A 21473-nucleotide genomic window follows, 5' to 3' on the forward strand; every position below is an offset into this window, starting at 1 on the left:
CAAATCCAATCATTTTTTATTTTTAAAAATTATAAAAAAAAAAAAATATAAAAAAAAAATCATTTTTTATATTTTTAAAAACAACGTTATAAAAAAAAAAAAAAGATCAACGAACCAAAATGGGCAATGCGATTAGAAAAAGACCACCAGTTGTCATAGTGTTAGGTCTTGATGACAGCGGAAAAACAAGTGTATTATATAGTTTACAAAAAAAAAATATAGATACTGTGCAACCAACAGAACACAGTCCTCTTGAAAATATAAAAATAAAACAATATAAAATGATGGCTTGGGTATGAACTAATTAAAATGAATAAATAATTACAATAAAATTAATAATAATAATAATAAATAATAATAATTAAAATAAAAATATATATTTATATATTTTATTTTTATTTTTATTTTAATTTTTATTTTTTTAGGATTTAAGTGGTAAAGATAAAGTTAGAAATTTATGGAGACATTATTTTGTAGGATCAGATGCAGTTTTATTTGTTATTGATTCAAGTAATAGAGATAGATTAATAGAATCAAAACAAGAATTAGCAAAATTATTAAATGAACCATTATTAAAGGATGTTGTATTTATGATATTTTTAAATAAATGTGATTTACCAAATGCAATGACACAACAAGAGATTGAAGATCAATTACAAATTGAATCAATTTTACCACCACCTCAAAATGCTTCTGACGTAAATAGAAGAATAAAAATTGTAACAACTTCTGCAGTTTCAACTAATCAATATAATTTAAATATACAAGATAGTTTCATATGGATCATTGAACAAGTTAAAGATAGAAAAAAGAATTTAAAAAAACAATTAAATCGTCAACAATCTGTACAATAATAAAATAAAAAAAATAATAAAAAAAAAAAAGAAACAAAAAAAAAAAAAAAAGAGATACATTTTATTTATTTATTTAAAAACTATATGTATATATACTTCTTTTTTTTTATTTAAAAAAACTATTTTTCTTTTTTATTTTATTTTTTTTTTTTTTCTTTTTTTGTAATAATAAAATTTTTTTTTTTTTTTTTTTCTAATTTCCCTAAAAAAAAAAATAACTATTTCCTTAAGCAATTTTCATAAATTTTGATTTTTTAGAAATTCTTTTTTTAATGATAAAGAATAAACCAGTTGAAATACTACCAAATAAAAGATAAGCAATTTTTGAATCTAAAATTGATTCTAAAATATTTATAGAATTTGAATCTATTGTTGAATTACCTGGAACTTTTGGTGGTTCTTTATCGAGTACTTCACCATTATCAGCATTATTTGATTTTCTATTATTAATTCTTTCTTTATATTCAGCAATTTCTTTTTCTTCATCATGATCATGTTCAACTTCTAAATATTTTCTAGCATTTCTTTTAATTTCATATTCTTGTTGTTTCTCTTTAATTTGTTTTTCCATTTGATCAATTTGTTCTTGTGACATACCTTCACGAGAATATTGAAGTTCCAATTGTCTCTTTAAGATCTCTTGTTGATCAATCAATGGATAAGGCATAGCCACCACATCTTTATAACCAGCTTGCAAGAATTGAACTATATGTTCAATGGTTCTCTCTCCTTGGAATTCAAATAACTGACCATTGTATAAGAATTTCAATGTTGGGTATGCAGTAATTTCAAAACGGTGTAATAACATTGGATCATTGATACAATCTACTGAACCAAAACTTAAATGATCCTTTAATAAATGTGACATTTCTACAAAGGTTTTTTGAAACTCTTGACTATGTTTACACCATGGAGCATAGAATTTTAATAACCAAACACTATTACCATGATTTAAAATACGATCAATATTATTTGTATCTAATTGTTGTATTAAACTTTCATCTTTTAAACTTGGTCTATTATTTGGTTGTTGAGTTTGTTGTGGTTGTTCTGTCTCTTGTGAAATACAACTATTTATTAAAAATATTATTAAAATTGTAAAAATAATTATTATTGATTTTTTCATTGTATTTAATTTATTTATTTTTTTAATTTTATTTTATTTGTATGGGTATTTTATTTTTTTATTTTATATATAATATACAATATACAATATTTTTTTAAAAAAATTTAATTATTATTTTATTATTATTAATATTAATATTATTATTATTATTATTATTATTATTATTTTAAAAGAAAAAAAAATAATTTAATTAAAAGTAGAATGGATTAAAGATAAAGAAATTTTTAATTCTCTAATTAAAAAAATAATTTAATTAAATTAAAAAAAAATAAAATAAAATAAAATAAAATAAAATAGAAAAAAAATTTAATATTATAAAAAAAAATTTTTAATTTATAATAAAAAGTTACTATATTGTTAAATATTAATATTATCTTTATTTTTTTTTTTTTTTTTTTTTTTTTATTTTTATTTTATTTTATTTATTTTTTTTAAAAAAAATAATAATAATAATAATAATAAAAAATAATTTAAAATATTATATTATATTATTTCAAATTAAATACAAACAACTATTTATTTAGTAAAATTAATTTTCCCAAGTGTGGTTAAATTTAATTATTTAATAAGTGGTGTTGTGTGTTTGTGACCATGTAATTCGATTTTACATGTAAATACTAATTCTCTTAAATACAAACAAAACCAATTTTTGAACAGATTTTTTTTTATTTTATTTTTAAAGAAACAGATAATTTTTTTTTTTTTTTTTTTATTACACACCTCCCCAGTGGTTTTTTTTTTTTTTTTTTTTTTTTTTTGTTATTAGTGGTTAATAAATAATAATAAAGAGTAGTTTAAAAGAATATCATCACTAAAAAGGATAAAATGAGTTGTGTGTAGTTTTTTAATTAATATTGAACACCATTATATGATTATTTTTATTTTTTTTTTAATAATTATTTTATTTTTTTTTGTTTTCTTTATTAATAATTTTGGTGGGTAAATAATTGATTAGATAAAAAAAAAAAAAAAACACCTCAATCTACAAACTAATCATCATAATGTTTTATTTATTTTTTTTTATTTCATTCATTGACTACAACAAATGTATAATAAATGTATTGAAAAAAAATAAAAACAAATAGAAAACATATACAAAAAAAAAAAAAAACAAATAATATCACACACTCACCCTTTTTGTAAAAAGTCAAATTTATACAAATTTTTAATTACTCATAGTGTGTGTGAGTGGTGAAAAAGAAAATTTCGAATAACAACGAACCTATCCTACAAATTCTAAATTTAACTCTTTTTTTTTTTTTTTTTGAAAATTATTGTATATGATTTTTTAATATCACCTCTCACTTTTTTTATTTCCTCATCAAATAATCCACTCTCGCTCTAATTCCACACTAAAATCCTAATTTTCTATACATAATATCTTAATTTTATCAAATCCAATAATTTCTGTGCAATAAAATCCTAAACTATTTCTAATTTTCTATACATAAAATCCAATAATTTTCAATATACAATAAAATGAATACTCTGTTTTATTTCCTCTATATTTTTTAAATGTCGAGTGTTTATTTTGTTAACCAGTCAATTTATTTGGCGGAGGCTTTTCTGTTGATGTTAGCAATATCATCTCTCTTCTTTTTACCAGCTTGGATTGAACCTAATCTCTTCTTGGCAACTTTGAGGGCACGTTTATCTAAACCTGATTTTAATAACTCAGAAACACGACGTTCGTATGGGGAGAAACCGGAGATTTCACGAATAACATCACGGATGGCAGCAACACGTTTGGTGACAACCTATTATAAAAAAATGAAATTAGTAACTGTTTATTCTCTCTCCTCTCTTCTTTTTCTCTTTTTTTCTAGAATTTGGCATAGTGGTGGTGTGTATTTTTAGTGTGTGGATTTAAATATGAATAAAATATTGTATTGTTATGATTAATGATGAAGGTAGATTGAGATAGATTGATGCTTGATGATATTGGATTGATGATGATTGATGATGATTGATGATCGATGATTGATGATATGTTATGTATGAGTTTATAATATCAACATACTTGTTTTTTGAAGGTTGAGGTAACAGTACGTTTAGCTACTGCATGACCTTTGTTGAAACCTTTAATGATACCTGATCTTTTAACTGGTTTAGTGGCAGCTGATGACATTATTTATGTATATATGATTTGCAAAAAGTTTCAAATTTTCGTAAATGAATTTTTTAAGCAGGCCAGAGCGAGCGTTCCCAAAAAAAAAAAAAATTTCAAAAAAAAAAAAAATTTTAAAAAAAAAAAAATTAAAAAAAATAAAAATTTCTTTCGTTACATTTTTTATTAATCAATTTAATACTAAAATAAAAATAATTGTACCTTTTTTTTATTTTTGTTTTTATTTTTATTTTTTTTTTAAATAAATTTGGTATTATTTATTTATTTTTTCCTTTAGTTTTTTATTTGGTTATTTATTTATTTTATTTATTTTTTAGGATTCTTTTTTAAGATTAATTATTTTAATACATAATAATTTTTTTCGATTTTTCAATTTTGAAAAAAAAAAAAGAATAAAAAATCATTGCTGCCAATACAAGTGAATAAATTACTTAATTTAAATATGTTCTTTTTTTTTTTTTTTTTTTTTTTTTTTTTTAATTTATTCCAAACATATCTTTTTTTTTAATTATTCAATTCTTTTAGAAAAAAAAAAAATAAAAAAAAAAAAATAAACAAGGAAAAAAAAAAAAAAAAAAAAGTCATATAATATAAAATCAAATGCATTATCAAATAGTTTATAATTAGAGAGAAAAAAAAAAAAGTTTCATTGGTTATAAAAATAAAATATGTTTTATTATTTTTTTATTTTTTTTTTTTTTAACCCTTTTTTTTTAAACCTCTTTTTTTATTTTTTATTTTTTTTTTTTTTTTATTTTTTTATTTTTTTTTATTTTTTTTTTTAAAAAAAATATCTGCCATTGTCAAAAATAAACACACCCACAAGATATTATTCTTTTAATGGAGAACAGTTTCTTTTTTTCTTTTGACCTGGAGAGGATATTTTATTCTTTATTCTTTACATATATAGTCATATCTGGATACCAACTTGCACAAAAATAAACCATTTGCAGTACTTTAAAAAAAAAATAAAAATAAAAAAAAAAAAAAAAAAAAAAAATAAAAATAAAATTTTATTCTTTTTTTCTTCTCCAGTTTTCTTTATTCTTTTTTTTTATTTTTATTTCTTTTTTACGTCAGTGTACTATGTGATCATAATTTATTTTTATCTGATTTATTTTTAAAATTTTTTTTTTTTATTTTTTTTAGTATAAAAATGAGTTTTTTTTTTTTTTTTTTATCCAATTCATTGTTATTTAAATAAAAAAAATAAATAAATAAATAATTAAATAAATAAATAAATAAAAAAAAAAAATAAAAAAAAAAAAAAAAAAAAAAAAAAAAAAAAATTGGAATTTAAATTTGAATATAAAAAACCAATTAATTATCCCTCAGCAGGATCAGTACCAAAATCTAATTATTCTGATGCTGCTGAAGAGGAGAATAATAAAATTCCAATATTATTTACACCATTAAAAATTAAAAATATGGAATTAAAGAATCGTTTTGTTGTTAGTCCAATGTGTCAATATTCAAGTAAAGATGGATATTTTAATGATTTTCATTTCGGTCATTATACATCATTTGCAAAGGGTGGTAGTGGTTTAATAGTTATTGAAGCAACAGGTGTTGTACCAGAGGGACGTATTACATATGGTTGTACTGGTCTTTGGAAAGATTCTCAAATTGAAGGTTTAAAAAGAATCGTTGATTTCTCACATGAATTTGAAGCAAAAGTTGGTATCCAATTAGCTCATGCAGGTCGTAAAGCATCTAACGAGGTCCCATATTTAGATGGAGCTAGAAATTCCCATCTTACAATTCCATTCGATCATCCAAGTGGTAATGGTTGGAAAGTGTATGGTGCATCACCAATCCCATGGAATGAAGTTATGGCAGTACCAATTGAAATGACAATTCAAGATATTGAAAATGTAATTGAATCATTCAAATCTGCAGCTGTTAGATGCATTAAAGCTGGTTTGGATTTCATTGAAATTCACGGTGCACACGGATACTTGATTAGTTCATTCTTATCAACAACTTCAAATAAACGTACTGATAGCTATGGTGGTTCATTTGAGGGTAGAGTTAAATTATTAATAGAAGTTGTTAAAGCTGTCCGTTCAGTTTGGACAACTGAAAAGCCATTAGCCGTTAGAATCTCTGCTGATGAATGTGTTAGAGAAGCTGATGGAATAACTGAATCACCTTTGAATGGGTGGGGAATTAATGATTCAATTAAATTGGCATCAATATTGGAACAGTATGATGTCGATTTATTGGATCCATCAAGTGGTGGTAATAATAAACTTCAAAATATTAAACCAGTACCACTTTATCATGTACCATACTCTAGTGCAATTAAAAATTCTATTAAAGAACGTTCTGGTAAATTATTGGTTTCAGCAGTTGGATTAATTGATAATGCTGAAAATTCAGAATCAATTTTACAATCTGGAAGTGCAGATTTGATTTTCTTGGGTCGTCCATTCCTTAGAAATCCATTCTTACCTGTTGAATTTGCTAAACAATTAAATTTAAAAATTGATTATGCTCCACAATATCAACATGCAAGAAATTCATCATTACTTTATTCTAGTAAATAAATAAATAAATAATTTTATTATTTAACATATTTAATTTTTTTTAATTTTTCACATATATGTGTGCGTGTTAAATTCAAAATTTTTTTTATCTGTTTATTTATTTTTTTCCTAATTTAGGGAACACTTAAAAAAGTAAAAATAAAAAGGGATTGGCGCTTTTTTTTTTTTTTTGTTTTTTTTTTTGTTTTTTTTTTTTTTTATAAATCAAAAATTTTTTTTTTTTTTTTTTTTGTATTAATTTTTTTTTTTTTTATAAATCCAAGTTTATTACAATAATAATAAAATGGAATATTCGCATCTATATCAAAAAATTTTAAGCAATTTAAATAATAATAATAAACTCAATTGTATATTTTGTAAGGATGAAGTTTTTCAAGTTGAGTGGCCTGGTCATTTAACTCTTTGTTGCCAATTAACCATTGAATATATCAAGATTATCAATAGCCCAACTCAAACAATCAATAATATCAATGATGATAATAAAAAACTAAAAATTGAAAAAATTGAAAATAATTATAAACAAAACTTAATTTCAAATTGCACCTTATGCACAGAGCCAATAAGACTACATAATTACATTCACCATACCAATGAATGTATTTCATTTATAAAAAATAATTTTCGTCAATATTTAATTGATCAAATTGAATATGCAAATATTGATAATAATAGTAATACACTTAATGAGACTATAAATAATAATTTTATTAAAAACACTACTACCACCACCACAACTACTGCTACAACAAGTAATAATAGATTTAATAATAACAATAGTAATAATAATAATATTAATAATAATAATGATAATAATAATAAAGAACAAAAAAAAGAATCCAGATGTAGAGAACTTTTGGTTAAAAAAGAAAAAGAACCAACATCAGAAGTTAAAAAATCAAATATTGATAAAAATAAAAATAAAAAAGAACAAGAGTGTATAAAAATAAAGGAATTAAATGATAATAGAAAAATGAATTTTGGACATACTAAAAGCCAAGTAAACCTACAGAGAGTTGAGATTTGTATATTTTTTAATAGATGCAGTGATGAATGTGGTAAACCAATAAGAGGCAAAAATAAAAAATTGGATTTATTTTCATTTGTAATTGGTATTGGTAACGAGATATTAAAGATTTGTAGATTTTCTCATTTCCATAGTAAAGATTTCTATAGACTTTTCTATAAAGACTATTATGATAAATCAATTGATATTCCAAATGAAATTATTGATGAAAAGTGTATTGGAATTCATTGTACGGGTGATACTAAAAATTTTAATTGTACCAAACATATTTATTTTAGCCGTAATTCAATATCTCAAATCAAATTTTATTTTTGTTCAATTTATTGCTTAATGGACACAATCAAATCTTATGACCTAGAACATTTGGAAAATTTTAAAAAAATTATGGATGATTAAAAAAAAAAAAAAAAAAAAAAAAAAAAATTTTAAAATCTTGCATTTTTAAAATCTAATAATAATAAATAAAGTAAATAAAATAATAGATTCTGATACAATTTATTTTAAATTTTTAAATTCTATTTTTTATTTTTCTACTTTTAATTTTCTATTCTTTTTTTTTTTTTTTTTTTTTTTTTTTTTTTTTTTTTTTTTTTTTTTTTTTTTTTTTTTTTTTTTTTACTACTACCACAATATTTTAAATGAAAATTAATTATTAATTGAAGTGGTTATAAATCAATTAATTGTACTGATAAAATACGAGATCCAACGGCATATCCTTCATTTTTTGATGCTGGGAAATTTACTTTACGAATGCATGTTAATCTAATATACTTTTTATCAGTTGTAAATGGTCCTGGAATTTCAGTGATACCAACAGTTCCAATATTCCCACAAATTGGGTCAGAAACTATATTAGTTGAAGTGAAAACAAAATTTTGGTTAAATGAACCTGCTTCCCCAACTTGATTATCATAGCAATCTAAATTCCATTTGGCTTCTCTAACAATGACATGAACAATTCTAATTTTAAAGGTTCTTTTATAACGATTTGGATTTAACATTGTAAACACAGCATTACCAACTGGAGCGAGAAGAGGTATGATTGGTTTTCCACCATAACGAAAACTTGGATAGTCATTAACACCATATCCACCCCCAGAGCTATAATAAACTTCAAGGGCATGAGTTATTTTATTTGGACTAAGTTCATAAACTCCATCTTTTTTAATATAAATTAGATCACCACCTTGAGGATAATTGTCAGAATGGGCCAAAAAGAATTTATGTGCCAATTCCGAGGCAGGAGGAGATACCCACGATGCTTGTTGTGGTGGAACCCAAACCTCTAAATTAAAAAAAAAAACCAATTAATAACAATTTTATTTTTTCTTCTATTTTATATAAATATATGTGTGTGTGGGTTTAAGTTTTTAAAATTACATACTATAAATTGGTGGTGGATATGTTATCCAATAACCTTCTTGAAGAGAATTAACAACATTGGTGTATTCACGACCTGATATTAAAAATTCAGATAATGTTACATTAACAAAATCATTTAACATCTTTTTAATTCCTGGAGTATTTGCAGAACCTTTATTGGGGGGGGGGGGGGGGGGGGGGAAGAAATCGATATTAATGAATTGAATAAATAATTAACTCATTTAATTTTTTTGTTTCAAAAACTTACCATTAAGTACCGAATCATCAAATTTCATTTCTTTACCATATTTCAAAATATCACGAAGAAAAGCGACATACATAACTGAGGTATATGTTAATAAAGGTGCGACGTGACCCTGAGAATTTTTTTAAATATTAAAGTAAAAAACAAAAATTAGTTTAGTTAATTGATGATGACGATAATAATAATTAATATATTAATATAAAAATAATATGAATAATTCTTACACGATATTTGGCATCAGTGAAACTAGTAATAGCATCATTAAATTTGATTTTTAAATCTAGATAACTTGCATGTATCATTGGAGTTAATGTATCATCAGATTCAATTGTGGATGATGTTGATTGTGGAATTTCTTTACCTAAATGGTTCATTGATTTGATACCATTTTTATCATACCATTTTTGAGTTAGATCTTTATGTTGATCACATGCTTTTCCTAAATTTTTAAAAATTGTATTACATTGGTTTTTATAATAATCTTCTAATGATTTTTTAATCATTTGTTCTACTTGTGTAATGATTTCTTGGTAACTTTTTATTGATTTTTTTTTTCAAAATAAATAAAAAATATTAATTTAAAAATTAAATTAATATATAAATATTATAATTTAAAAAACTTACAATTTTTCTAAATTTATACCATTACCCATAATATTAAAGATCATTTGGAAAACTGGACCAACACCTGGTAAATTGTATAGAATTGTTTGAAAACCAGTTTGAAAATCATTCCCAATATCATTAATCATAGAAGAACTTAAATTTGAAATTTTATCTTCTAGTCTTGAACGAATTATTTGTTTGTTGTATAATTCTTCATCATGTTTATCAAGAAACTCTCCATCTTTTTCAGCATTTAAAGTATTTGGAGAATTTGAAAATTCTTTAAAATCTTTGTCTACATTTGATTGAAGATTTTTTAATTGATTTAAAAAATTTTCAATTTTTTCACCATTGTTTTTTAATGATTCCATTTTTTTTTTATATTTACAAATGAAAATTAACTAATAATAATAATAAAAAAAAAAAAAAAAAATAAATTTATATACAAAAAAAAAAAATAAAAAAAAAAAAAAAAAGTAAATTAAAAGAAAAATTAAAAAAAAATAAAAAAAATATTGATAAAAAGAAGAATAACGCCATTGGGGTTAAAAAATAGATTTCAAACCAATTTACAAATTATAAATAATCATAAAAAAAAAAAAAAAAAACCTGAAAAAAGAGGTGAGATTTTTAAATAATTATTAATCTTTCAAATTCTCAGTTACTTAAAATGGATATTATGAAAAAAAAATTTAAAATCTTGATCAATATTTGATTGATTATAGATTTTTTAATTTATTAAAAATTTTTTCAATTCTTCCATCACTGAATTTTATTAATTAACAAATTAAAATTAAAATAATATTAATTCTAAAAAAAAAAAATAAAAAAAAAAAAAAGCAAATGAAAATAATGACATTGGATTTCAAACCAATTTACAAAATATTATTGAATTATTATAAAATAAAAAATATAAAAAAAAAAGAAAAATAAAAAAGAAGTTGGTTGCCTTTTTCATTTTTCAAATAATTATTATTGTAGGATTAAATATCTCCCCAAAATATATGAGGAACCTTTTAAATTATAATTAAAATAAAAATAAAAGATAATAGTTATAAATTAAAGTTTTATTAATTTGTTGTTTTTTTTTTTTAAAAAATCATTACTTTTTTATTGGGGAAAAGTTTTATTTTTTACTTTTTTTTTGGGAAAAGGGTTTTTATTTTTTATTTTTTTGCTTTTTTGTTAGGAAAAGGGGTTTTTATTTTTAGCTTTTTTTTTTATTTTTAGTAATTTAAGAGTGGTTGAAATATTAAAAACAGTAATAATATTATTTTTTATTTTTATTTTTATTTTAATTTTTAAATATTTTTTTTTTTAGTCATGATCAATTTACATGACAAAATCAACTGATTAAATTAAATTAATATTAATTATTATTTGAATTGGTTATAAATCAATTAATTCTACAGAAAAAATTGATGATCCATATGCATATCCTTCATTTTTTGGTTCTTGTAAATTAAATTTACGAATACATGTTAATCTAATATACTTTTTATCAGTTGTAAATGGTCCTGGAATTTCAGTGACACCAGCAGTTTCACTTTTATCACAAATTGGGTTAATATGTGAAGTAGTTGAAGTGAAAACAAATTTTTGGTTAAATGAACCTGCTTCACCAACTTCATTATCAAAGAAATCTAAATTCCATTTTGCTTCTCTAACAATTTTATGAGTAATTCTAATTTTAAAAGTTCTACTAAAACGATTTGGATTTAACATTGTAAACAAAGTATTAACAACTGGAGCGATAAGGGGTAAAATTGGTTTTCCACCGAAACGATAGCTTGGATAGTAATTGACAGAATATCCATGACCAGAGCTATAATAAACTTCAAGAGCATAGGTCATTTTAATTGGACTAAGTTCATAATATCCATTAGTAACCTTAACTACTTTACCACCTTTAGGATAGTTATCAGTATTGGCCAAAAAGAATTTCAATGCCAAGCTTGTAGCTGGAGGAGATACCCATTCGATTGGAACTGGTGGAACCCATACTCCTAAAATTAAAAGTTTTAAATAAAAACTAAAATTAATAACAAATGTAATTTAATTCTATTTGAGTATATTTTTATTATTAAAAATACATACTACCAATTGGTGGTGGATATGTTTGCCATTCACCCTCTTGAAGAGAATTAACAACTTTGGTGTATTCAACTCCTGATTTTAAAAATTCTGATAATGATTTATTTACAAAATCATTTGAAATCTTTTTTATCCCTGGAGTATTTGCAGTGCCTTTTTTGGGGATTAGTATAGATAAATTGAATCGAATATAAAATTATTTAATTTAATTTTTTTTGAAAAACTTACCATCAATTATTGAATTATCAAATTTCATTTCTTTACCATATTTCAAAATATCACGAAGAAAAGCGAAATACATAACTGAGGTATATGTCAATAAAGGTGCAACATGACCCTGAGAATTTTTTTAAAATATTAAAATTAAAATAAAAAATTAAATAAAAATTAAAAAAAAAAAAATATTTTAGTAAATTAATCATGGTGATAGTGATGATATAATTAATAAAAAAATTAATAGAAAATAATACATACACGATATTTGGAATCAGTGAAATAGGTTAGAGCATCATTGAATTTCATTTTTAAATCTAGATAACTTGCATGTATCATTGGAGTTAATGTTTCATCAGATTCAATTGTGGATGATGATTGTGGGATTTCTTCACCTAAATGGTTCATTGATCTGATACCATGATTATCATACCATTTTTGAGTTAGTTCCTTATGTTGGTCACATGCTTTTCCTAAATTATTAAAAATAATATTACATTGGTTTTTAAAATAATCTTCAAGAGATTTTTTAATCATTTTCTCTACTTGTGCAATGATCTCCTTGTAACTTTTTATTGTTTTATTATTTTTTTTTTTATAAAAAAAAATTAAAAATATTTTAATATAATTTTTAATTGATAAATTTTATATTTTATAATTTATAAAGCTTACAATTTTTCTAAATCTATACCATTACCCATAATACCAAAGATCATTTGGAAAACTGGACCAACCCCTGGTAAATTGTTTAGAATAGTTTGATAAGCTAATAAAAAAGAATCTTCAATATTAGAATTGATTAAAGAACTTAAATTTGAAATTCTATCTTCTTGTGTTAAACGAATTATTTGTTTGTTGTATAATTCTTCATCATGTTTACTAAGAAACTTTCCATCTTTTTCAGCATTTGAAGTATTTGGAGAATTTGAAAATTCTTTAATATCTTTGTCAATATTTGATTGAAGATTTTTTAATTCATTTAAAAAATTTTCAATTCTTTCATCATTGTTTTTTAATGATTCCATTTTTTTTTTTTTTTAAAATATACAAATGAAATAAAACAAAATAAAAAAACAACCTTAAATAAAAAAAAAAAAAATTTAAAGAATAAAAAAAAAAAAATAATTAAAATAAGAATGCTATTGGGGGCTAAGAAAATGATTTGGAACCAATTTACAAATTTTTAATTATCATAAAGTTTTTAAAAAAAATTTAAAAAAAAATGAAAAAAAAGAGATTAATTATAATTAATCTTCCAAATTTACAAACACTTAAAATAGGTTCAATGAAATTTTTTTTAATTATGTAAAATCTTTGTCAATGATTAAATTTTTATTATTTTTGTTTTTTTACAAAATCAGTTAAAAAAAAAATTAGGAAAATATTAAATAAATAAAACAATGATGTTAATTTAATCTTTAATTTTTTTAATTTTTTTTATATTTATTCATTTATTTATTTATTTATTTATTTATTTATTATTATTATTATTAATTAAACAAAATGGTTTTGGATTTAAATGAGAAGGTGGAGGATATTTAAAATCAGGACCAAAATTAAATTTAACAGTTGCGCCCATATAAAGTGAAGCTGCAGGATAATAGAATGATTTACCAATATTTGTAAAAGCAGGACCAGGTGAAAGACCATTCTTAAAGAATTGAATAAAACTACCTTTCAATGGTGTTAATGGTTGATCGGATGGTAATGATAAATCATTTGAAATCATTTCATAGATATCTAATTGATTAATATTTGGAAATTCTTTAATCTTTTCTTTATTGATATCATCCTCTTCCAATGGTAAATTAATGTAAAAACCAATGACATCACCTTGTTTATAAGTTTCACCATATGGTTTGGATCTTGCATTATGAAAAATATCACCTTGAGTACTACGATAAGAGTAACTAAAATAATCATAACCAACATTTGCCTGACAATCACCTTTTGGTGACGACCAGCCTAATCTACAAGCATAGGGCTTTTGTTCCTGTTGCTGTTGTTTTTGCTGTAATTGTTGTTGCTGTAATTGATATTGTTGTTGCAATTGTTGATAATACTGTGCTTGTGATTGATATGAATGCGATGGTGAATTTTGTTGCTGCTGCTGTTGCTGCTGCAATAATTGCTGCTGTTGTTGTTGTGAGTGATCAATTTTCGATGGTTCTAAAACCTCAATCTCATAATACCACTCACCATAGACACAAGGGAATGAAGATCTTGCCATACGATAACCCTCATGACTTGTAACTGAAAGGAATGTATTATCTCTTAGTATAATTTGTGGAGCGGAGTTTGTTTTTGCTATACACAATGTATCATATTCAATGGTTGGTATATAAGTACCCTCTTTAGTTGGTACCAATAATAACTTTGTAATATATTTATCTCTCTCCTCTTCCGATGTCTTTTTCTTCTTTCTATTTCTATGTAATGGTGCTAAAACTTTATCCTTAAACATTGAATTATCCTTTAACAATAATTGATCTGTACCTAATGCCCACATACCATTCTTCCTATAATTTATAAATCCACTTTTAAAAATTCTACCACTATTTAACGCTGGCATTAATTGTTTTTGCCATTGTGCTTTTTCTAATAAAAATAAATATTAATAAATAAATATATATATCTTACTATTATCATTATGATGATGATGATGATGATGATGATGATGATGATGATGATGATGATGATGATGATGATGATGATGATGATGATGATGATGATGATGATGATGATGATGATGATGATGATGATGATGATGATGATGATGATGATGATGATGATGATGATGATGATGATGATGATGATGATAGGACTACTTACTTTTTTTATCAGAACATAATAAATTCCAATTTTTTTCAATAAATGGTATAATCTCTTCTTCTAAGTGAAAGTAAACACCTTTTTTTAATTGATTAATTGAATTTGATTTTAAGTTATTGAAATTAATTTCATCCATACTCGAATTTGCATTAATTGATGATTTTAAATCATTAAATGTGATTGGTGGTGAACCACCACCACCATTACCATTTGATTTTCTTTCTAATTTTTCTAATTGTTCAATTTTAGATTGTGTTAAATTGAATAAAGTGATTTCTAAAATGTCAACCCAATTCTTTGAGAATCTTTCAAATGTTTCGCTATCTTCATTACAAACTGAACATGTGAATCTGTAAACCCAATCACCATGTAATTGTTGTGATCCTTCCAATAATTGTATACATTCAATATGAAATACCTGTTTACAAAGATCACATCTAATCATTGTTTTATATTTATCTTTACCACAATAACAATATATATTCTCTAAATTATTTAAATGATCTATATCCCATGTTAATGATGATATCTAAATAAAATAAATAATTAAATAAATAAAATAATGGTTAGAATGAATGAATGAATGAATGAATGAATGAATGAATGAATGAATGAATGAATGAATTTAAATTTAAATTAATCATAGAAATAATTTATAAATATAATTATATATAAAATAAATACATTGTATGGGAATTCAAAAATTGGTTTTTTCCCTATTATTGGTAGTCTAACTTCATTTTGAAGTGGTGGGGTATCTACATGGGTTTGCATAGATTTTGATATATTTTCGGAATTCTTTCTTTTTGAACTATCTTCATTATTATTTTTTACATTATTCTTTCCACTTATATTTACACTATTATTCGTAGTCAAAGTTGGTTTTTCAATTTCATTAATTTTATTTGATTTACTACTACTACTACTCACATTATTATTATTATTATTATTATTGATAGTGGTGTTGTTATGATCGTTGATATTGGTATTGTTATTGTTGGTATTTTTGATATTACTGTTGTTTGTATTGCTGTTATTGGTATTGCTGACATTATTGTTGATATTGTTGATATTATTGTTGTTGATATTACTATTGTTGATATTACTATTGTTGATATTACTGTTGTTTATATTATTGTTGCTTGAATTGCTGTTGTTTGTATTGTTGTTGTTGTTGTTGTTGTTGTTGTTGTTGTTGTTGTTGTTGTTGTTGTTGTTGTTGTTGTTGTTGTTGTTGTTGTTGTTGTTGTTGTTGTTGTTGGTATTGCTGCTATTGCTGCTATTGATATTGCTGTTGTTTGTATTATTGTTGTTTATATTACTGTTGTTTGTATTGTTGTTGATTGTATTGCTGTTGTTTGTATTGCTGCTATTGATATTGCTGTTGGTATTGCTGTTGCTCGTATTGCTGTTATTGATATTGCTGTTGTTTGTATTGCTGTTATTGATATTGCTGTTATTGGTATTGCTACTATTGATATTGCTGTTGCCTGTATTGCTGTTGTTTGTATTGCTGTTGTTTGTATTGTTGTTGATATTGTTATTGATATTGTTGTTGTTGTTGTTGTTGTTGATATTGTTATTGATATTGCTGTTGTTTGTATTGCTGTTGTTGTTGATGATATTGTTGATGTTGTTGTTGTTGTTGTAGTTGTTATTATTATTATTATTATTATTATTTTGAATATTTTTATTTGTGTTATAACGATCATCATCACTATCAGAGTCACTAAGACTACTACTACTAGAGTGAGTATCACTATCACTTTCACTACTACTTCCACTGCCGCTACTACTCATGCTACTACTACTGGTTAAATCGGAATCGCTTGTGTCACTGTGTTGTCTTTTATAACTTTGTTGATTGTTGTTGTTGTTGTTGTTGTTCATACTATTTTGATAATTACCACTCTGATTCAAAAGTGAAGCAGAGTTTTTATTATCAAATTGATTGATTAGGTGATGTTCTGTATTTTCATTATTTTGTCTTTGTTGTTGATTTTGGTGGGGTTTTTCATTTATCATGGGATATGTGTTATTATTATTATAATTATTATAACTATGGTTATTATTATTAGAGAGAGATGAATCCATGAACGAATATGCTTTCAATAACAATAATTTATTTAATGTATTTCTTTAGGTGGACATCTGTGAACAAAAAAATAAAAAAAAAATAAAAAAAAAATAAAAAAAAAAAAAAAGAAATGAAAAAAAAAGTGAAAAAATTATTTTTATTTTTTTTATTTCTTTTTTATTTTTTTATTTTGTTAATTCCATTTTTAGATTCACTACCACTACTATTTAATTTCAAAATAAAAAAATTAAAAAAAAAAAAAATAAAAGAAAAATTAAAAATAAAAAAATAAAAAAAAAAAAGGAAGAGAGGTTTAAATATATAGTTTATAAAAACATATTAAATTTAATATGGGAAACCATGATTTAATATTTTTTAAAAATAAAATTAAAAATTTTAATATTTATTTACCCATAAAAAACTTTCTTTGAATTTTTTTATTATTCAGATTCCCAAAATTAAATTTAATAAAAAAAATTTAATTTAAAAAAAAAAAAAAAAAAAAATTGGGATCCTACTTTTTTTTTTTTTTTCATTTCTTTTTCTCCTCTTTCAATCATAAAAAAAAAAAAAATAAATCCTTATACAAATAAATAATATATATCCTATCAGTAGTAAAAATGAACACTAATAATAAAAATGATTTTAAAAGTGTGTATGTTAGTTCAAGGGCAAGAGATAATATATTGAAATATAAATATACAGGATGTGATTCCTCATTTATTTCTATTCATATTATGAATCATTTTTGGAATTGGTTTGTAAATTTATTCCCAAGATCATTTGCGTATGTATATCCAAGTAATTTTAAGAAAATAAATAAAAAAAAAAAAAAAAAAAAAAAAAAAAAGAGTAATTTAATACTAATAATATTAATAATAATTTAAATAAAGACCAAATTTAATTACATTATTTGGATTCATTTCAATTATAGTTAGTTATTTTGTAACATTATATTATATGGATAGAATGAATGGAGTAGCACCAAAATGGTTATATTTATTTAATGCACTTTGTATATTCATTTATCAAACAATGGATGCATGTGATGGTAAACAAGCACGTAGAGTCCAAGCATCGTCTGGATTGGGTGAACTATTTGATCATGGTTGTGATGCAATGATCACCTATTTAGTGATGCAAACTTTTCAATCATCTCTTCAAGTTGGTGTTAATCAAATATCATTTTTTACAACTCTTTGGATCATGTATGTATTTTTCATGGCTCAATTGGAACAATACTCAACCGGCGTTATGAATTTAGGTCATTTCGGTCCGACTGAATCTCAATTCTCAATGATGGCTGGTCATATCTTTACCTTTTTCTATGGTGAACAATTTTGGTTCAATACAATTAAATTTGAAAGTTTTGAAATTCAATATAATCATTTAGTTTTATTAGTTGTAATTTTAGGTGGTGTTGGTACAATTTTATTAAAGTAAGTATTAATTAATATTTTATTTTTTTTATAATTTCAAAATTATTGATAATAATAAATATTAATATTATAAAAAAAAAAGTACTTTCTCAATTTTAAAAAATGGTAATGAATCAATTTTAACAAACATTATTAATTTAGTACCAATTTCAATATTGTTAGGAGTTTCAATTTATTGGGGCAAATATTCAACTGTAAATATTTTTGAAACTGCACCACATTATTTCATGGGTATTTTTGGAATTTTATTTGCTTTAGTAACTGGTAAATTGATTTTAGCTAGAATTTGTATGGATAAATTATCACCAATTCAATTAATTATGTTACCATTAATTGCTGTTATTTTAAATATTTATAAATTTAATGGGTATGTAATATATATATATTTTTTTTTTTTTTTTTTTTTCTCAATTATTTAATTAATCTTACTAATTATAATTTTTTATTATTAATCATACATTAATTAATTAATTAGTGAATTATTTGATGAAATTTTATTCACCAAAGTTTATTTCTTTGTTGTATTTATTGTATATATTCATTTCGCTTATGATGTTGTAACATCACTAACTAAAGTTTTAGACATTTATTGCTTTACATTAAAAAATAAAAAACAAACATAATAATAATAATAATAAAACTCAAATAAATTAAATAATTATAAAAATTTGTCAATTTAAAAATCAATTTGGGTTTTTTTTTTTTAAATTTTTTATTCTGTTTTTGGGGTGTTCTGAGAAAAAAAAGGGAAACCAACAGACTAACGCCTCATAAAATTACTTTTCACACTTTAATTTTAATAAAAAAAAAAAAAAACAATATCAACAATTCCATGATTAAACAAAATTCTGTGTTTGAATTTATTTTTAATATTTTTTTTTTAAGATCTATATTTTTAAAAAATCCAAAGAATTTAATTTTAAAATTCTTTTACAATCCTGTTGAAGAAGTAACTAAACCAAGAACAATAGCAAGTCCACCAACTATTATTAGTACACCTGAAACTATTCCTGTGTTTTCATTTGATCCTTGAATATTATTTGGAGAATTATTTGAATAGTTTTTGCTATTTAACAAATTTGTTTGGATTTTATTTTTATTTGAGATTTTTCCTAATGAAGAAATTGAGTCTAAAATTTTAAAAAAAATAAAAATAAAAATAAAAAAAATAAAAGAAAATTAGTTTTTTATATTTTATTAATATAAAAGAGTTTTAATTTATTTGACCTACTGATTATTGTCATTTCTATTTTAAAAATTTTTTATAGTTTTCAAAGTTTTAATTAATAAACAAATTGTTTTTTTTTTATTTTTTATTTTTTTTTTTTTATTCTGTTCATTTACTCTATTTATAGGAGTAAAATTATCATATGTAGTTTACTTGTTCACCCATTGTAAAATGAATCACACTTTAAGAATTTAATAAAAATTTTTTTTTTTTTTACATTAAAATTATAAAAATAACCAATACCACATCATTAATATTTTTATTGGTTTATTAGTAAATAATTATTTCCTTTTCAAATTTTTAAAATGTCTAAACTCTATTTTTTTTTTTTTAAGGAATTTTAGAAATAAAAATTATTATTAAAAATAAAAAAGAGTTTAATATATTTTATGTAAATGGGGTTTTGAAAAAAAAAAAAAAATAATTAAATAATAATAATTTATAAAAAAGCAAAGGTTGGCTGGGTAAAATTTCAGTGAAAAGTTATTTTATGAGGAGCCAGTTGGTTGCCTCATTTTTCCCACCCACTTGTTTTTTTATTTAAATTTGGAAATAATTTAATTTATTTTAATTTTTACCTATATTTGTAGTAAAAAAAAAAAAAAAAAAAAAAAAAAAAAAAAGATAAAAAATTTAAAAATAAAAATAAAAAAAAAAACAGACTGTTTCTTAAAAAAAAAAAAAGATGAAAAAATAGGCCCAAAGATTTTTTAACATGTAAATTATTTTTATTAAGTTTTAATAAAAAAAGAATTAATTTATTTTTTAATTACCACTTTGGCTTTAGTTTTTTTTTTATTGAATAAATAAATATTTAAATAAATAAGTTTTTTTTTTTTTTTTTTTTTTTTTACTTTTCTTTTAAATCACCAACAAAAGCAGAAACTGATAAAATTGAATTTGACCATTGGAAAACTTCATCTTCTGGATTTGGAGTAAAAGATTCATCAGAGAAATCAATTTCAGGAATATGGGCAGAGAAAGCAAAAGAACCACCTTGAGTTACGATATCGAAACAATATGGACGACCACCACTTCTCTCTTTAGAGATTTTAGTCACACCACGAACAGTTGACAAATAAAATGATTCCAATGGTTTACTTGCTGGATCGGTTGGGCAAGTGTAGATAGCAATGGTAGCATTACGTAAAACCACCCATCTTGGTTTCCAATTTGAGCCAGCCAATAGATCGGTTCTCATTGTTAGCCAACCGGCCTTCCAATAACTGCCACCCAATGCATTCACCATATCAGGATCATAAGTGATTGCACCTGCAGCAGTGTAGATTGCAGCTTTAATCCAAGTTGCACCCAAAATCGAAACGATATTGACCACGGAAACTGTTAAATTACCCGCCGAGTCCCATTTTTTCTTTGACTTTTCCGCTGCGAAATCACCACTAGTATGACGAGTGGCATCGACAGAGGCATCCCTAACACCACGTGATGAAATGAGTATACCCTCTTGCAAACCTCCAAACACAGTAGTGATTGCGCCAATGCCCGAGCCGGCCATCTGGGAGCCTGCTTCCTTTTTCTCGTCTTTTCCATTGACCCTTTCTTCTTCCTTTTTCTTTGCCTCTCTTTCCTTATACCACGAAGTGCTATGAACACCTTGAGCTGCCTTACTACCGACGAAGCCAAACCCTTTGGAAATGCCTTGAACCACACTAGAC

General features: G+C 23.0%; 11 protein-coding genes across 11 annotated transcripts in view; 4 read left to right on the plus strand and 7 right to left on the minus strand.

Moving 5' to 3' along the window:
* Positions 1-119: 119 nt before the first annotated feature.
* arrC (ADP-ribosylation factor-related) lies at positions 120-854 on the plus strand (the record flags this gene model as incomplete). Its single annotated transcript, XM_640369.1, has 2 exons — positions 120-293; positions 426-854. 2 exons carry the CDS (start codon positions 120-122, stop codon positions 852-854), a joined length of 603 nt encoding a protein of 200 aa, XP_645461.1.
* Positions 855-1080: 226 nt separating this feature from the next.
* On the minus strand, positions 1081-1980 carry DDB_G0271700 (thioredoxin-like protein; the record flags this gene model as incomplete). Its single annotated transcript, XM_640370.1, has 1 exon — positions 1081-1980. One exon carries the CDS (start codon positions 1978-1980, stop codon positions 1081-1083), a length of 900 nt encoding a protein of 299 aa, XP_645462.1.
* Positions 1981-3527: 1547 nt separating this feature from the next.
* On the minus strand, positions 3528-4108 carry rpl36 (S60 ribosomal protein L36; the record flags this gene model as incomplete). The annotated part of the gene is made up of 2 exons (XM_640371.1): positions 3528-3737; positions 4001-4108. 2 exons carry the CDS (start codon positions 4106-4108, stop codon positions 3528-3530), a joined length of 318 nt encoding a protein of 105 aa, XP_645463.1.
* Positions 4109-5264: 1156 nt separating this feature from the next.
* On the plus strand, positions 5265-6657 carry DDB_G0271752 (NADH:flavin oxidoreductase/NADH oxidase domain-containing protein; the record flags this gene model as incomplete). Its single annotated transcript, XM_640372.2, has 2 exons — positions 5265-5268; positions 5444-6657. 2 exons carry the CDS (start codon positions 5265-5267, stop codon positions 6655-6657), a joined length of 1218 nt encoding a protein of 405 aa, XP_645464.2.
* A 283-nt stretch (positions 6658-6940) lies between these two features.
* On the plus strand, positions 6941-8077 carry DDB_G0271698 (hypothetical protein; the record flags this gene model as incomplete). The annotated part of the gene is made up of 1 exon (XM_640373.1): positions 6941-8077. The coding sequence occupies one exon, from the start codon at positions 6941-6943 to the stop codon at positions 8075-8077; it is 1137 nt and encodes a 378-aa protein (XP_645465.1).
* A 269-nt stretch (positions 8078-8346) lies between these two features.
* Positions 8347-10285, minus strand: prtB (proteosomal alpha-subunit 7-1; the record flags this gene model as incomplete). Its single annotated transcript, XM_640374.2, has 5 exons — positions 8347-8966; positions 9066-9215; positions 9312-9420; positions 9533-9842; positions 9933-10285. The coding sequence occupies 5 exons, from the start codon at positions 10283-10285 to the stop codon at positions 8347-8349; spliced, it is 1542 nt and encodes a 513-aa protein (XP_645466.2).
* A 1018-nt stretch (positions 10286-11303) lies between these two features.
* On the minus strand, positions 11304-13246 carry prtA (proteosomal alpha-subunit M3; the record flags this gene model as incomplete). Its single annotated transcript, XM_640375.1, has 5 exons — positions 11304-11920; positions 12012-12161; positions 12237-12345; positions 12483-12789; positions 12894-13246. 5 exons carry the CDS (start codon positions 13244-13246, stop codon positions 11304-11306), a joined length of 1536 nt encoding a protein of 511 aa, XP_645467.1.
* Positions 13247-13692: 446 nt separating this feature from the next.
* Positions 13693-17147, minus strand: DDB_G0271754 (hypothetical protein; the record flags this gene model as incomplete). Its single annotated transcript, XM_640376.1, has 4 exons — positions 13693-14819; positions 15054-15582; positions 15738-15868; positions 15968-17147. 4 exons carry the CDS (start codon positions 17145-17147, stop codon positions 13693-13695), a joined length of 2967 nt encoding a protein of 988 aa, XP_645468.1.
* A 603-nt stretch (positions 17148-17750) lies between these two features.
* On the plus strand, positions 17751-19192 carry captA (CDP-alcohol phosphatidyltransferase; the record flags this gene model as incomplete). The annotated part of the gene is made up of 4 exons (XM_640377.1): positions 17751-17917; positions 18024-18569; positions 18652-18936; positions 19045-19192. 4 exons carry the CDS (start codon positions 17751-17753, stop codon positions 19190-19192), a joined length of 1146 nt encoding a protein of 381 aa, XP_645469.1.
* Positions 19193-19499: 307 nt separating this feature from the next.
* Positions 19500-19813, minus strand: DDB_G0271756 (hypothetical protein; the record flags this gene model as incomplete). Its single annotated transcript, XM_640378.2, has 2 exons — positions 19500-19699; positions 19801-19813. 2 exons carry the CDS (start codon positions 19811-19813, stop codon positions 19500-19502), a joined length of 213 nt encoding a protein of 70 aa, XP_645470.2.
* Positions 19814-20647: 834 nt separating this feature from the next.
* Positions 20648-21473, minus strand: part of DDB_G0271694 (hypothetical protein) — a gene marked incomplete at both ends in the record, with an annotated part of 2251 nt that continues 1425 nt past the window's right edge. Inside the window, one exon of the mRNA XM_640379.1 lies at positions 20648-21473. This exon is cut by the window's right edge and continues 491 nt beyond it. Within this exon, the coding sequence (XP_645471.1) occupies positions 20648-21473 (826 nt within the window).

This window comes from Dictyostelium discoideum (assembly GCF_000004695.1).
Source record: "Dictyostelium discoideum AX4 chromosome 2 chromosome, whole genome shotgun sequence".
NCBI lineage: Eukaryota > Evosea > Eumycetozoa > Dictyosteliales > Dictyosteliaceae > Dictyostelium > Dictyostelium discoideum.